At 39.2% G+C, this 15,186-nt stretch overlaps 2 protein-coding genes across 2 annotated transcripts; one reads left to right on the top strand and one right to left on the bottom strand.

The window, feature by feature from the left end:
• Positions 1-6,528: 6,528 nt before the first annotated feature.
• Positions 6,529-11,469, top strand: LOC132191825 (serine/arginine-rich SC35-like splicing factor SCL33). The gene is made up of 6 exons (XM_059606935.1): positions 6,529-6,696; positions 7,702-7,859; positions 9,211-9,288; positions 9,900-10,064; positions 10,453-10,530; positions 10,765-11,469. Exons 1-6 carry the CDS (start codon positions 6,565-6,567, stop codon positions 10,934-10,936), a joined length of 783 nt encoding a protein of 260 aa, XP_059462918.1. The 5' UTR covers positions 6,529-6,564; the 3' UTR covers positions 10,937-11,469.
• LOC132191824 (F-box/kelch-repeat protein At2g44130-like) lies at positions 11,238-12,904 on the bottom strand. The gene has a single exon (XM_059606934.1). It carries the CDS (start codon positions 12,469-12,471, stop codon positions 11,443-11,445), a length of 1,029 nt encoding a protein of 342 aa, XP_059462917.1. The 5' UTR covers positions 12,472-12,904; the 3' UTR covers positions 11,238-11,442.
• Between the last annotated feature and the right edge of the window lie 2,282 nt (positions 12,905-15,186).

Genomic DNA, 15,186 nt, shown 5'->3' with positions numbered 1-15,186 from the left:
AACAAACTTTCAAAAAAGCCATGGAAATTTAGATGCACAGTAACCGTATAAAAAAGGTTTCTAAAAGGAAACCACAAAAAAAAACCACTTCACTTACAAATAGTCTAAAATCTAACCAGATCGGGTTTATCATAAAGTAACATAAACAAGTTACAGAAAATAACCACAACAACATTACATAATAAAAAGGCAAGCTAAAAATAAAATGCTGCTAGTCAAATGCTCCACATTTGACTAGCAATATTTTATTTTTTAGATAAATTGGAGTAGTCGCATTGAGCTAGCCAAAATAGTTTTAAAAATATTAAAAAAATGCTTCATGTCGGGCTCAACAAAATAGTTAAAGATTTGCTGAACGGTTATGGTGAGTGGAGCTTAATAGAGAACCAGACCTATATGGAAATAAACCCCACACACCAGCCACACATCAAGCAATGGCTACAACACACAAAGCAACCCACAAGCCAGCCACAAATCAAGCAACGGCTACAACAGATAAGGAAACCAAAATCGAATCAAGACAAGCAACGGGCAGAACATTCTAGAATCATTCTCTGTGTATTCCCCTGCCTATTTTGTAACCTCAAATATTCTGTATATATACCTAAGTGTAACAATGAAATATACAGGTCAAAATATTCACAAAATCTTGTCATCTATATGGTATCAAAGCCATAAACAAGCGACCCAGGTCGTGCCTTGCTACTGATTTTTTTTTTTTTTGTTCATTGAAACCTTTTATCAAACACCTTGCAGCAATGACCTCCTCATCTACCATAGCTAGCCCAACCACGCCCAATCTCATGCCTGATCTCACCCCAACTTCAACCACACCCAATATCATCCAAACAAAGCAGCCCATTCCCACCACCCAACTCTTAAGTTTTGCCCAATCTATTACCAAACTCAATAAAGGAAATTACCTGACCTGGCGTGGCCTTGTAGAACCCTTCCTCAAAGGTGACCTATATGGTTTCCTTGATGGCACCAAAACTCCACCAAGCCCACAAACCTCCACCTCTCCAAACGGCACACCCATTGTCTCCACCGATCCAGAAACTCTATGGTGGCTTCGTCAGGATCAATTGATCCTCAGCATGCTCATGTCATCCATATCGGATGACATGTTGCCCCAAGTCCTTGGTTGCAAAACTGCCCAAGACTTGTGGAAGACACTTGATCAAACCTTTACATCCGAGTCACAAGCCCGCACGTTGAATCTTCGTCTTCAACTCACCACGGTCAAGAAGGGCAACTTGAGTGTCTTCGACTATTTCTACAAAATCAAACAAATTGTCGCAACCCTTGCCGTAGCCGGCCACCCAGTCAGTGACTCTGAATTTACAGCCTCTCTACTCGGCGGTCTGGGTCCTGAATACGACCCCTTTGTGACCTCAGTCACCACGCGTGTAGAGCCCCTCTCCTTGGATACACTGTTTGGGCATCTTCTTGCCCATGAAGCTCGTCTTGCTTAGCACCTTCAAACTGATTCCCTGTTCCCCACAACCAATATCGCTTTTCGGAGTTTTACTTCTCATCGTGGCCGTGACACAACCAGACGCCTCCCACACTCCTCCGGCCAAGATTTTCGTTCAAGGGGGCGTGCACCACCTTCGGCTTCTAGAAATAAGGGAGGAATGGGTCACTCCTCAAATTATATTCCCTCCATGGGCCCTCCTAGATCCAGCCCCCATATGGGCTCTAGACCCACATGCCAAGTTTGTGGTAAAATGGGTCATTCAGTCCTAAATTGCTACCATCGGTTTGATCAAGCCTACCAGGCTATTGGCCCAAATTTGACAGCATACACAGCTGCATCATCCTCCTATCGGGACCTAAATTGGTACCCAGATGCTGGTGCCACCCGCCATGTCACCTCTGATCTCAACAACTTAAGCCTTCACTCGGAAACATATGATGGGCCCGATGAGATCCAAGTGGGCAATAGTACCCGTTTGGCCATCAAAAACACTGGCATTTCTAAACTTTCTCCTCAATTTATTTTACGTCATGTTTTACATGTTCCTAAAATTACTAAGAATTTACTTTCTGTTCAAAAATTTACTGCTGATAATAATGTTTCTATGGAATTTCACCCCTCTTATTTTTTTGTTAAGGATCGCAAGTCCGGGAAAGTACTACATCACGGTCCGAGTAGAAATGACTTATATCATTGGTTCCCCCCTTTAGCTGCACCACCACGTGTATTTCTTAGTGAACGTACCACCTTTGTGAATTGGCACGCCCGTCTTGGACATCCTGCCGATCGCATTGTTCGCCATGTCGTCTCAAATTTTAATCTTTCTACTACATCCAATAAGAAGCTCATTATTTGCCCTGCATGCCAGTGCGGCAAAAGTCACCAGCTTCCATTTCCTTTATCTGAAAATAAATCAAGTGTCCCACTTGAATTAGTGTTTTCTGACGTTTGGGGACCTTCCCCTCTTTTATCCAATAATGGTGCACGCTATTATGTGATATTTGTTGATCATTTTAGTAAATTTACTTGGTTTTACCCAATTACATGTAAATCTGATGTTTTCTCTATTTTTCCCAAATTTCAGGCTTATGTCGAACACCTTTTTGATCGTAAAATCAAATCCAAAAATTACGTCACCTCTTTGCCTCTCAAGGCATTCATCATCGGATTACGTGTCTACACACTTACCAACAAAATGGGTCTGTGGAACGTAAACACCGACATATTGTAGAAATGGGCCTCACTCTTCTAGCCCATTGCTCAGCTCCACTTACTTATTGGGCCGAGGCTTTTCGGACAGCATGTTACCTTATCAATCGCCTCTCTACACCTGTCCTTAACAATACATCCCCCTTTCAAAAATTATTCAACCTTCGGCCTAATTACAACTTTATACGAGTGTTCGGTTGTGCTTGTTGGCCTCATCTTCGGCCCTATAACAAGCATAAACTTGATTTTCGCTCCGACACATGCATCTTTATCGGCTATAGTTCCTCTCATCGTGGCTATCATCAATGCCTCCACCCACCAACTAGACGCATTTATATTTCTCGCAACGTCATCTTTGATGAATCATCATTTCCCTTCACCTCCATCTCCCCTCCCCCACACACGTCTCCTTCTCCCTCACACACTACTATCTACCCTCCCCTCCTTCCACACACCCCCATCATCCCATGTCACCCACTCTCACCAAATCACGAAGATCCAATCTCCTTGCCTGTCTCCCCGCCTACCCTTCCCACTCCTCCAACTTCGAACCCTACTAACACCACTTCTTCTCTCTTGCAGGTTTTACCCGATCCTTCGGATGCCCCACCTATGTTGCCTCCCACTCAACATCGCATGCAGACTTGCTCAAAGAACAACATCTTCAAACCAAAGGCTTTTCCCGACGGCCTCGTTCGCTACCCGCTCCTGAAAGCTCTCATTGCCACTGCTGGCCCAGATGACATTGAACCTACCTCCTACACTACTGCCTCCAAGCACCCAGCCTGGCATGACGCCATGAATATTGAGTTTGATGCCCTCCTCAGCAACGGCACTTGGACTCTCATTCCTCCCACTTCCGACATAAACATTGTTGGCTGCAACTGGGTTTTCCGTCTCAAACGCAAAGTTGATGGCTCTATTGATCGTCACAAAGCACGCCTAGTTGCCAAGGGTTTTCACCAACAACCCGGCATTGACTTTGGCGAGACCTACAGTCCAGTTGTCAAACCCACCACTATTCGCTTGGTCCTCTCCCTTGCCATATCGGTTGGCTGGCCCATCCGTCAAATTGATGTTCACAATGCCTTCTTACATGGCTGGCTCTCCAAGGATGTGTATATGGCCCAACCTCCTTGCTTCATCCATCCTCAATTTCCTCATCATGTCTGCAAGCTCCACAAAGCACTCTACGGCTTAAAACAAGCCCCTCGTGCTTGGTACTCCCGTCTCAGTGATCGTCTTTTGGAGCTTGGATTCGTTGGTTCCCACTCCGACTCTTCCCTATTCATTAGTCGAATCCCTCCGGAAATCACTTATGTCCTCATCTATGTGGATGACATCCTCATCACCAGCTCCCTTCCTCAAGCGACAGACTCACTCCTGCAATCCCTTCGCGATGACTTTGCCATCAAGGACCTTGGACCTCTCAACTACTTTCTCGGCATGGAAGCCATCTCCACCTCCGATGGCATTATTTTATCTCAACAACGCTACATCCTTGATCTTCTTCGCAAGAGCAACATGTCCGAGGCCAAGCCTGTCAAAACTCCCATGTCCACAGCCCACATCCTCACCCTACTATCTGGAGATACATTCATTGATCCGTCTCCCTATCGCAGCCTTGTCGGTGCCCTTCAGTATTTATCCCTAACTCGACCCGACATATCATTTGCCGTTAACAAAGTTTCTCAATTCATGCATCGGCCAACCTCCCTTCACCTGCAGGCTGTCAAGTGCATCTTCCGGTATCTTAAATCCACCATCTCCTATGGCTTGCTCCTTCGCCGCTCTCCCTCTCGCACCCTCCAAGCATATTTAGACACCGACTGGGTTGGCTGCCCCGATGATCGCAAATCCACCGGCGGTTTTTGTATCTTTCTTGGGCCTAATCTCATTTCTTGGTCCTATCGCAAACAACGCACAGTCGCCCACTCCAGCACTGAATCTGAATATCGCACTCTTGCTACCACTGCTACTGAACTCATTTGCCTTCAATCTCTGCTCCGCGATCTTGGTATATTTCTTCCTTCACCCCCCACCCTTTGGTGTGACAACATTGGTGCCACATACTTCTATGCCAATCCCGCCTTTCATGCTCGTACCAAGCATATTGAGATTGACTTTCACTTTGTTCGTGATAAAGTTGCCGCCAAAACACTAGCAGTATGCTTCATCTCAAGCAAAGATAACTTAGCCGACATCTTTACCAAATCCATTGCATCCTCTCATTTTTCCCTCATGTGCACCAAGCTCAACATAGTATGCCACTTGTCTCACTTGAGGGGGCGTAATAGAGAACCAGACCCATATGGAAATATACCCCACACACCAGCCACACATCAAGCAACGGCTACAACACACAAGGCAACCCACAAGCCAGCCATAAATCAAGCAACGGCTACAACAGATAAGGAAACCAAAATCAAATCAAGACAAGCAACTGACAGAACATTCTAGAATCATTCTCTGTGTATTCCCCTGCCTATTTTGTAACCTCAAATATTCTGTATATATACCTAAGTGTAGCAATGAAATATACAGGTCAAAATATTCACAAAATCTTGTCATCTATAGAGCTCAACAATCTTTAATTTATATTGACAAAAAAAAAAAAATCAATATGATTATCTCTTTTCTTTTGATAACAAGGAAAGTAAATAAATAAATACTTTAAATAAAAAAATAAAGTGAACAACTAAAATGTTGAGTCGAATTTAAGTACTTTGAGAAAAAATGATAGCTAAAATGTTAAATCGAATTTGAGTACTCTTAAGTGGTTTTGAATTATGAGTCAAAATAGCTTGGAGTGTAATACAAGAGTGATATATAGCTTTAATAGTGGAGGATTGACCTATGTTGAATGTTTGTTTGATCGAGTACTTTAATTATAAAGTCGTAATTCTTAAAGTGTTTCTTGATTATAAACATTTTTTTTTTAATTATTATATTACTTAGTCTGAACATAATGCATTTTTAGTTGTACAAAAGAAAATAAAATAATTATAAAAAATATAAGACTTTGAATTGTAATACTCGTACCGAACGTGGCCACTTGTTAAAATAATACGCAAGGTTTAAGATTAAAGCTCTTACCACTTGAGTCAATCCTTTAAGATTATTAAATTCACCTTTTCTTATCTGCTTAAACTTTAGAACAAGTTGTGATTTAAAATGGTATCAAAACGATAGGTCATGATTCGAATTGTGATTCCGTCAATTCAGCCAATTTAAATTAAATATTCTATGTATTGAGTTCCATCTATTAAGTGAAAGCAAGCCTACACGAAGAGGGTTAGAATATTGATTAGCATTTTTCTTTTGGTATTAATATTTAGGGTCCATTTGGCAAAGCTTTTTTGTCATTTTTTGCTGTTCAGGAAATTTTTTCCATAACAATCGACATAAAAAAAATGATTACTTTTTATATTATATCATTCATTTTTTACTATTATTTAAATAAAAAAATCACTACAAAATATATATATATATATATATATATATATATTTTTAATATAAAAAAATTCAAAATTTTATACCGCATCAATCCACCAAGGCAAAAATGCTTTTGCTAAACGGACCACTTGGGTCGGGCTTTTGGGCCACTTGGCACGTGGGAATGGGCCGGCATTCAAAAAATGATGAACGTAAAACGTGCTTGGAGATCTCTATCGTATACAACGAGGTTCACAATAGTCGATTGAGTTTGACATAAGAAAACACTACACGCGTAATTTCCGATGGCTGCCCTTTAGATCCAATGGCTGTGCTTTAGAGAACAACTTGAAGACCGATAGCCTCGCGCATTACAATAACAAACTCACCTTGAGTAGAAGCTTCTCGAACAGAACATTCAGGCGATTTGTGGTGCTCTGATGCAGAGAAAGACTGAAAGACAAAGTACCAATTTAAGCTTAGGATCAGAGCAGAGCCTCAAATTCCCTTTCGTTGTTCGTGAAAGAGAGCCGCTCCAGCGAATCAGAGATCCTTCTTTCATTGCTTCTCAGGTCTCTCTCCTTCTTTCTTGCTCCTTCTCTCTCTCTTCGAATACTTGAAAGTTGAAATTGATCTATCAGGTCCTACATCGCTACACATATATACACTTCTTCTGCATTTTGAGGGATTATTATTAGATTTAGATTGTATAAAAATTGTGGATAGTTTGCTTTTTAATTTCATTGTGTTTGTTGTTTGTTGTTTTGTTTTCTTGTTTTTGGTTGTTGCTAATGTTAGGTTTAGTTAATTGCATACATTTGATTTAGTGTTACGCTCTTGATTACTAGAACCTGAGCAGAAAAAAGTAAACAAAATTAAGAATTTGTTTGTTCCATTTGATACATATGATTGTGTTTTATTACCTCGTTTCCGCATTGAGAAATTGGAACTTTTCTCTTTGAGATCCTGTATTTTGATGGAAATCTTTGTTATGGATTTTTTTTTTGTTCTTTTTCCCGGAGCTCTTGTTTGTTTCCCTCCAAATGTGTGTGTGTGTGTGGTTTTTTTTTTTTTTTTTTTGTAGCAGTGAGAATTACTTTCTTCCTCTCTTATTTTATATTGTCAATTTCTTCTTACAATTTCAATGGGGAAATTAATTCTCTGGAAAAAATGATCAGAAACGGTCAAACGGGTATAAGTTAGTCGTTTACTTTTAAACTGATGAATGTGAAATAGTGGGAGAGTTTACCTGTGTTGGCTTTTCAAAACTATATTGTTAGCGGAACGAGAAGCTTTCTACATGTGTTTTTTATTTAGCTTAGATTTTTTGTTACTTATACTGCCGGATGTGTAATAATTCTGTTTTCATAATAAGTATATATCTATATGAACTCTGAATATGTATCTGCACTGCATTTATTTCCACCTGAGTTGATGAGCGATGGCAATGGTGAGCCACTGGTACAATTCTTTGGTACCTAAAGCATGGTTGTAGGATTTATTTCCGTCTTATTTTTCATTTCTATGACATGAACATATTATTTTTGTGATTATTTGTTTTCTTTTGGTGGCCACAGGAAAGTGAAATGAGGGGTAGAAGTTACAGCTACAGCCCTTCACCACCTAGGGGTTATAGCCGAAGACGTCGTAGCTCTAGCCCCAGGGGCCGCTATGGAGGTCGTGGTAGAGATCTTCCTACAAGCCTTTTGGTTCGAAACCTTCGTCTTGACTGCAGGTTTATTATCTTGAATTTTATGCTATTTGCCTCTAATTGTATGGAATGTGTGGTAAATAGGTTGTTTGGAGATAGGATATGTGGTATCAAGTTCATTTGGGTCAAAATTCACTGTTTCTTAAGCTCCGTTTGCTGACTGGAATTTGCATTGATTTGGTATTCAGTTCCATGTCCATGAATTTCATGGATTTACAACTTCACTGAATTATTAACCTAGCTGTTTGGATTAGTCTGGAATTCATTTGGAATTCTAAGTTCAAATGGATGGCATGCCTGGTTAACATGAAATGATAGAGAGGGATAGGGATTAATGGGGCTAAGTAACCTTTTTAGTATTATTCATGTAAATAATGATAGTAATGAGTGTGTTTTGGAGGGACCCCATAAGTTTTTCTCTAATTTGGTGTCTCATTCTCTAATAAGAAATTGGGATCCACGTGCCCAAATTTAAATTTGATGTCTATCAATTGTCACATGACATGCTGTTCTAGAATTCCAAATTTTTAACTTTTGTGTAGAATTGGATCCATGGATCTGGCCCATTTGGATTTGCAATTCAATGCCAATTCCAAGATCTTCTTAAAGATCCAAAGAATGGATTTGTAACTGGAGGGGTTCAATTTATATCCAAAGTCCAAATCAATGAAGGATTCAAACATGTTGTTAGTAGTTTTTCCTTTTCAAGGAGAAAACTAATGATGAATGGGGAGTAGGTATAGGGAATGAAAACATATGAGAAACAAATATTCAAAACCAATTGAAATTTCCTAAAGAGTTCAATTACTTTTATGCATTTAGGTATGCAATTATTATAGTGTACGCATGAATGACTACTATGGAATATTAAATAAGTTGGTGACTTATCAAAAGAAATTATTAAATTAGTTGGCGTAGAATGGCTCAAGAATTCTTTATCTATCTAAACTGTGTATACTTGATATTGCTAAATGTTTATGACTTGCTATTGATAAAATTATTGGGTCTTTGTTGGTTTCTCAATTGGGTGTTCTTGCAGTTACCTGGAGCAATTATTTGTGCAATAATCTCTTATTTATTGTTGCAATAGGCATTATTCTGTTACAAATAGCTTTAAAAAAGTACTTCTCATAATAAAGATTGTTATTTGTCAAACATAAGAGGGCCTCTGGTGATTGTGTCAAAAGGATAACTATCCTAGTAGCATGGCTCAAAAAAGCTCTTAAAGTTATGGATGTGTTTCTTGGAAGGTCAAAAGTTACATCTTTACTTTTATGGAGGCTGGGTTAGGACTATAGGTTATTATTATTTGTTTTTTCTCTTAGTTCTATCAAAATTGATGCAACGAAAGCTTATCATCTGAATATGGTTGCAGGCCAGAGGATTTACGTCGGCCATTTGGGCAGTTTGGCCCCCTCAAGGACGTTTACTTGCCTCGAGATTATTATACTGGGTGAGCATGCACTGTATTACATGATATGGTTTTTTAATGTTGAAAAACCTTCTGTAATTACTTATTCTGTTGGGTTTTAGTGAACTTCCCTGTTTTGAAATTTGTCCAATTGTGTCTTAATACTGTCTTGAATGTGATGATGGGATCTTATCCACATGCTTTCTTTAATTAATATATACAATTGGTTTATGGGTACTTGGTTGTTTTTATTGAAAGTGTTGAAGACACCAATGAAGTAATAAGAGTACTGTGTTGAAGACAACTATGAAGTAATAAGAGTGTTTTGTTGAAGACACCAATCAAGTAAATAAGAGTACTGTTCAAGATGATCTTAATGTACATGAAGATTCGAAGGAAGTTGGGTTTGAATTCATTGAGAAGAAGTTCAAGTGTTGAAGAATTTCATCTCAATTTTAACTTTGGAATCCCACAAGGTTAGCAGCCACTTGGTGTTTTCAGTCGAATTGTATGAATCATCAGAAATTGTGCTTATCGATATTTACATGTTACTGGACTTGCTGATGATTTTCGCAATCAACATGCATCTTTGGATCACATGTGAATATGTATGTATCTAGTTTTTGAGATACTTAACAAGTATCATGGTGCAGGGAGCCACGTGGCTTTGGGTTTGTCCAGTATGTAGACCCTTCCGATGCTGCAGATGCCAAATATCATATGAATGGTCAGATTCTTCTTGGTCGTGAATTGACTGTTGTTTTTGCTGAGGAAAACAGAAAGAAGCCTTCAGAAATGAGGAACAGAGAGCGTTCTAGGTAAGATTCTTTTTCTCCAACGGTAATGATTTGGGCATCAGTCATTTTTACTCCGGAAGGTGCCTGTTTTCAATTGATGCCATTGTGATTGAGGACTTGCTGAATGCATAATTAAATGCCCCACCCCCCCGCATTTACCGGGAGAGGAATCTTCAGCTCACCAATTTTTCTTCCAATGATTTAGGGTGATTACGTTCTTTTGGTTCCTATTCAATTTAAGATATGCTATCTAAAGCACTAGATGTGGCAGCTGGGCTGTCATTCTGTACTCGAATAGTATTTGAAATTCTGTTCTAGGCTGTTTTGCAATGTTTCAGACATCACATGTCCGAAAGCAATTATGTCCTTTGTTCGCCGTTTCTGATTTGTGTATGATGATGTTTTCAAGGGGTCGAGCATATGCACGAACTTACTCTCGAAGTCCAGATTATTATTCCCCTCACCCTAGACGGAGGCGTTATTCGAGGTTTGTACTTTGCAGCGTCATCGATCTCATTTTAACTAAATTTAGAGTAGAGTAATGTTATATATTACATCTTTATCTTATCCATTATTTTAACAATGGCTAATGGACACCGCAGCCGAGTGAGATAGGGGTGGTGGGTGGGATGGGATATAATATGTAGGGTTACTCTTAAATTTGTAGTGGACATGGCTTGGAAGCAAGAGGTGTAAAAGATGTCTCTTATTGTAAACACAGGTCGATTTCCCCCAGAGATAGAAGGTACAGGGAGCGATCATACTCGAGGTCACCTTCTGGGTCACCCAGGGACACAAGCTACAGGGGGCGATCATACTCGAGGTCAACTGATGGGTCAAGGAATCGCAGCCGCAGCTTTACTAGGAGCCGCAGTCGAAGCCCGGATTACTAACTCATTAGTGATTAGTTAATACTTAATAGAGGTCGTCTATGAGCTAGAATTTTATTGGAAGCCAGGTACCTTATTCTAGAAGTGGACTTTTAATTAGCCTGGTTTGATGTACTAATAATTTGATGCTTGTGACGATTTAGAACCTTTTTTTTTTTTTAGGAGGTGACGATATAGAATTGTTACTTTTATAAGTATTTCCCTCAACGCTTCTATTATTATGGGAAATTTATTAGATTTTTCCATATTTTTAATTTGCTAACGTATCCATTACGATATGACTTGAGCTCACAAGACTCGTTCATCATATTAAACAACAATAATCATACTCAATATTATACATTGCAATTTTATTTTATTTTTTCTAAGTACTGAATATGTAGTTATGTCAACCAAAACGCATAACATCCACCTCAGCATCCTCATATAAAATCTACAGCTTGATCTAGTCGACAGCTAGTGCTCGACATACTATAATCGCTCGCTGCTACGTCTGTCAACACAGCCGATTAGATCTCCACGCAGCAGCCTGATTGCACGATTCCCAAAAACTCCTCATCCACTTCTATCCTCTCCAGTTTACCATTTTGCCCTTCCATTACAAAGAACCCCTGTGGCCCGCCTTGGTACGCCGACCCGGACAAGAAGGTCCTACGACCCAACTCAACCCCGCACGCCCCGGCTCGGACCTCCGAGGCCAACTCGGCCCAACAAAACAGCTTCCCATCTTTTCCCACACCGACACAGGACTTTGGACACTGAGTCGCCGTCCACGCGTCCTCTACTCGCCTCCACTGACCCGTCCCCAAGTCGTAGGACTCCGCGCTTACCTCGAAGCCGCCTTGGCTCTCGGTCTTGTACCCGCTCACCACCCAGAACTCGGAACCGATCACGACCCCTTCGCACTCGTCTCGCTCCTGACTCATCGAGGTCAACTCGGCCCACTCGTCCCTCCTCACGTCGTAAACCCAAGCCGACCGCAACGCGTTCTTGCTACCGTCGTGCCCACCGGCGATGATAATTCGCCCACCCAACTCACCGGCGGCGAAGAACGATCGAGTCTCCGGCATGTCCTTGCCCCTCCTCCACCGCCGAAACGTGAACTCGAACACGAAGACGTCCTTCACCGGCTCGTAACTCGTCGGGTGCCATCCTCCCATGACCACGAGCTTGCCCTCCGAGCTCGTCACCTGACAGAACAACGGTAGCCCATCTGGGTACTTGGGAACCGGGTCGATCCTGTCCCAATCCCCACTGTCCGGGTCGAATACGGACACCCCAAAACCTGGCGGTCCAATCGGTTTGGACCCATTACAACCGGATCCAACCGGGAGTGATTGAACCAAGCATGCCGCTTTACGGGTATACCCGAATTGCTTCCTGTGGTAGTAGAAGCCTCTGCTGTGCAGAAGCTGCCTCCATCGGCGACAAACTTGGGCGGAGACTCGGTGAGTCGAGTAGTGCAGACGAGTCAGGCACTCAAGCGCGAGCTCTTCCGGTAAGCCAGGAATCAACTCAGAAAACTCACTCAAATACATTTCAGCGTTGAAAGACTTTTAGAAGCTGAATCGGGCGGAATCCCCAATTAGATATTTATAGAAAGAGACGATGACAGACAACTGCCCTAGATATCGGATAGAGGCATCAGCATGTGCCACGCGCGCACACAGATTCCGCTGATTACAAAACCCTTCTAGAGGCATAGAGAGAGGACGTTGACTGGCCGTTTAGAGAGTTTGGGCGGGTATTGGATAAGGAAAGGACCCATGTGGGCCAAGTGGGTGGACAAGTGGATAGAGATAGAGCAAAACTCGTGAGTTGTGAGTGATGACTCGGAAGATCTATAGGCCTTCTGCTTCCAGATAAAATCGAAGGGGACAAACCTTGTGAACTGTGATCGATAAGAACAATGATGAATGGTTGACAGTGATGGAAAAATTGGGTATTCTTTTATTTATAGATTTTATCCTTCTGTACAGCTATTCCGTTAAGAGATGTGTTGAAAGGACAAAAAGTCTTCTTGTAAATTGGGTGGAAGGAAACTTCTGTAATCTAGTTTATTATTATATTACATCCCTTTCTTATAGCACATTAAAATACATGTAATGTTAATTATATTCATCACGGGTGTGGAATTTTAAGTGAATAGGGAATGTACTAGGATAGGGTACGGTGTAGGTTTAATTTTCGCAACAGAGAATCTTCACATATGTCTCATTAGTACTAGCCACTTTAAATTTTTATTGATGCTTTGATGAAGCTGAGTCAGGCTATGGCTCAGACTTGAAGGAGCACATGCAGCTCCTAATAGGTAAGTGCTATTATGATCATGCTTAGGTAGGATAGCTACAATTAGTATCTCTTGACCTGCCCTTTTGAATAAAATATATATATAAGAATTGTATGTGAGTTTAATAGATTGAATTAGGTTTGTTTGTTAAATCATTATCTTTTTTACTTCTTATTTTTTTTTGTCAAAAAAAAATAATAATAATAAACAAACGCTTGATTATTATTGTTTTTGGGGTGATGATTTTTGTTTCAAAATTAGAACATTTTTTCAAAAAAATAAATAAATAAATAACATACAATTTGGAAGAAAATTTTGTCCACGTGTCAATCAAATTTTTTTTAAGAAAATAAAAAATCACTAACACATTCATTATTATTGTTTTTCGCATCATGGCTCTTGAATTAAATCATCTCGATTTTATAATTAAGATTTTAAGTTGGTGCATCAAACTGTACATATAAAGTCAATAAAATGCTCTCCTTGAATGTATCCAAATTTGTTAGTTTAATCATCATTAAATACTAGAATTAAGGGGAGAATATATAGTTGGAGTGGATTGCAGCAACAAAAAAGCTTGGAGAATGAAGAGTAAGAGAGAGCAAAGGATGTTGAATCAAGTTTGAAGCAAAGGTATCCTGAATTGGATTTTGGACAAACTTTTTCTACAAATCGTTACCCACGAGCCCAGTTGTGTGGAAATCCCCACCATGTGAACGTAAATCACATGGCCCACTTCATGAAAATTATTATTGTCTGACTTTATTTCCCTCTAATTTCTTATTCACCGAAAGAGAGAGAGAGAAAACAAAGGCTTTTTTTTTTTAGGACTGGTTTGAAATTGTGTCTGAGGGGCTAAAAGTATTTCTAATACTTAAAAATGTCTGTTTGAAAAAAAAAAAAAAAAGTACTCGTTTGGTAAGAAAATTAAAAGCGTTTTTAATAGTCCAAAAAGCCTAAAAATAGGAAAAAAAAAAAAAACACTTTTGGCAAAAGCTTAAAAATAAAGCTTTTGCCCAAAAACTATTTTTGACTTAAAAGCTCTATTTCTCAAACGCAATCCCAAATAAACTCTTAGTCTGTTCTAAAAAGTATCTTAATCGAGTTTATGAAAATCTTCCATTGGTTAATGTGTTTTACTTTAATATGATATAAAATGCATAATTTTAAAGACTAAAATGCGATTTTAATGGTCAAACTGCGATTTTAACAAACGCTTAACTGCATTTTTAAAACTTATATTTTTCAAATCACATAATAATTTAAAATCATGTACCTAAACGAACCCTAAACTTAGTGCGTACTAAGTCATGGAATTATAGAATTCGTGTTATTTTAATCTTAAAAAAAAAAAAAAAAAAAAAAATTGTCCAAATGAATTGGACCGTGATCAACAGAATTAACTAACAAATTTATTAAATGCATGAATGTGCACCGATCAAAGAACGGGGCCTTTTTATGTGGCGTGTATAAATACATAGTCCTTAAGACTTTCATGTGATGAATAGGCCTTTTCTGTCTCGTCAAATAGGATTATTAAAGATATGGCTTGCCAATTATCAAAGGGAGACAGCTCATCCTTGCATTGAGGAGAATTGACATAACATTTTGTTTTCTTAAAAAAGAAACAAATTTTTTTTTTAAAAAAAAAAAATCAAATTTAATATTTAAGTGTTGAGAAGTGTTTAGTTTCATATATATATATATATATATATATATATAATTGTTCATCTTCATACAAAAATACACAAATCTACCATTTAATTTGTGGAGCCTATATAGATAAAAAAATATGTAGGAGAATGAAACCAAACATTTATCTTAAAAAATTTTGATTACCAATTTTGCTAATAAGAATGTTTGTAGCGATACTACACATTTTAGTATTTTACTGTATCTTTCTTACAAAATAATATGACAATCCACTTGACACATATCACATGAACAATTAAATTGACATGGC

This window comes from Corylus avellana, chromosome ca9 (genome assembly GCF_901000735.1).
Source record: "Corylus avellana chromosome ca9, CavTom2PMs-1.0".
In the NCBI taxonomy this organism is placed as follows: domain Eukaryota; kingdom Viridiplantae; phylum Streptophyta; class Magnoliopsida; order Fagales; family Betulaceae; genus Corylus; species Corylus avellana.
Note: the sequence above shows the minus strand (reverse complement) of the source record. Positions and strands in the feature narration are given on the sequence as shown.

Coding starts and splice junctions, on each gene's coding strand:
- LOC132191824 (XM_059606934.1), bottom strand. CDS start 12,471: ATGTATTTGAGTGAGTTTTCTGAGTTGATTCCTGGCTTACCGGAAGAG.
- LOC132191825 (XM_059606935.1), top strand. CDS start 6,565: ATGCAGAGAAAGACTGAAAGACAAAGTACCAATTTAAGCTTAGGATCA. Junction 9,289..9,899: donor CCTCGAGATTATTATACTGG/GTGAGCATGCAC, acceptor ATCATGGTGCAG/GGAGCCACGTGGCTTTGGGT. Junction 10,065..10,452: donor AGGAACAGAGAGCGTTCTAG/GTAAGATTCTTT, acceptor GATGTTTTCAAG/GGGTCGAGCATATGCACGAA.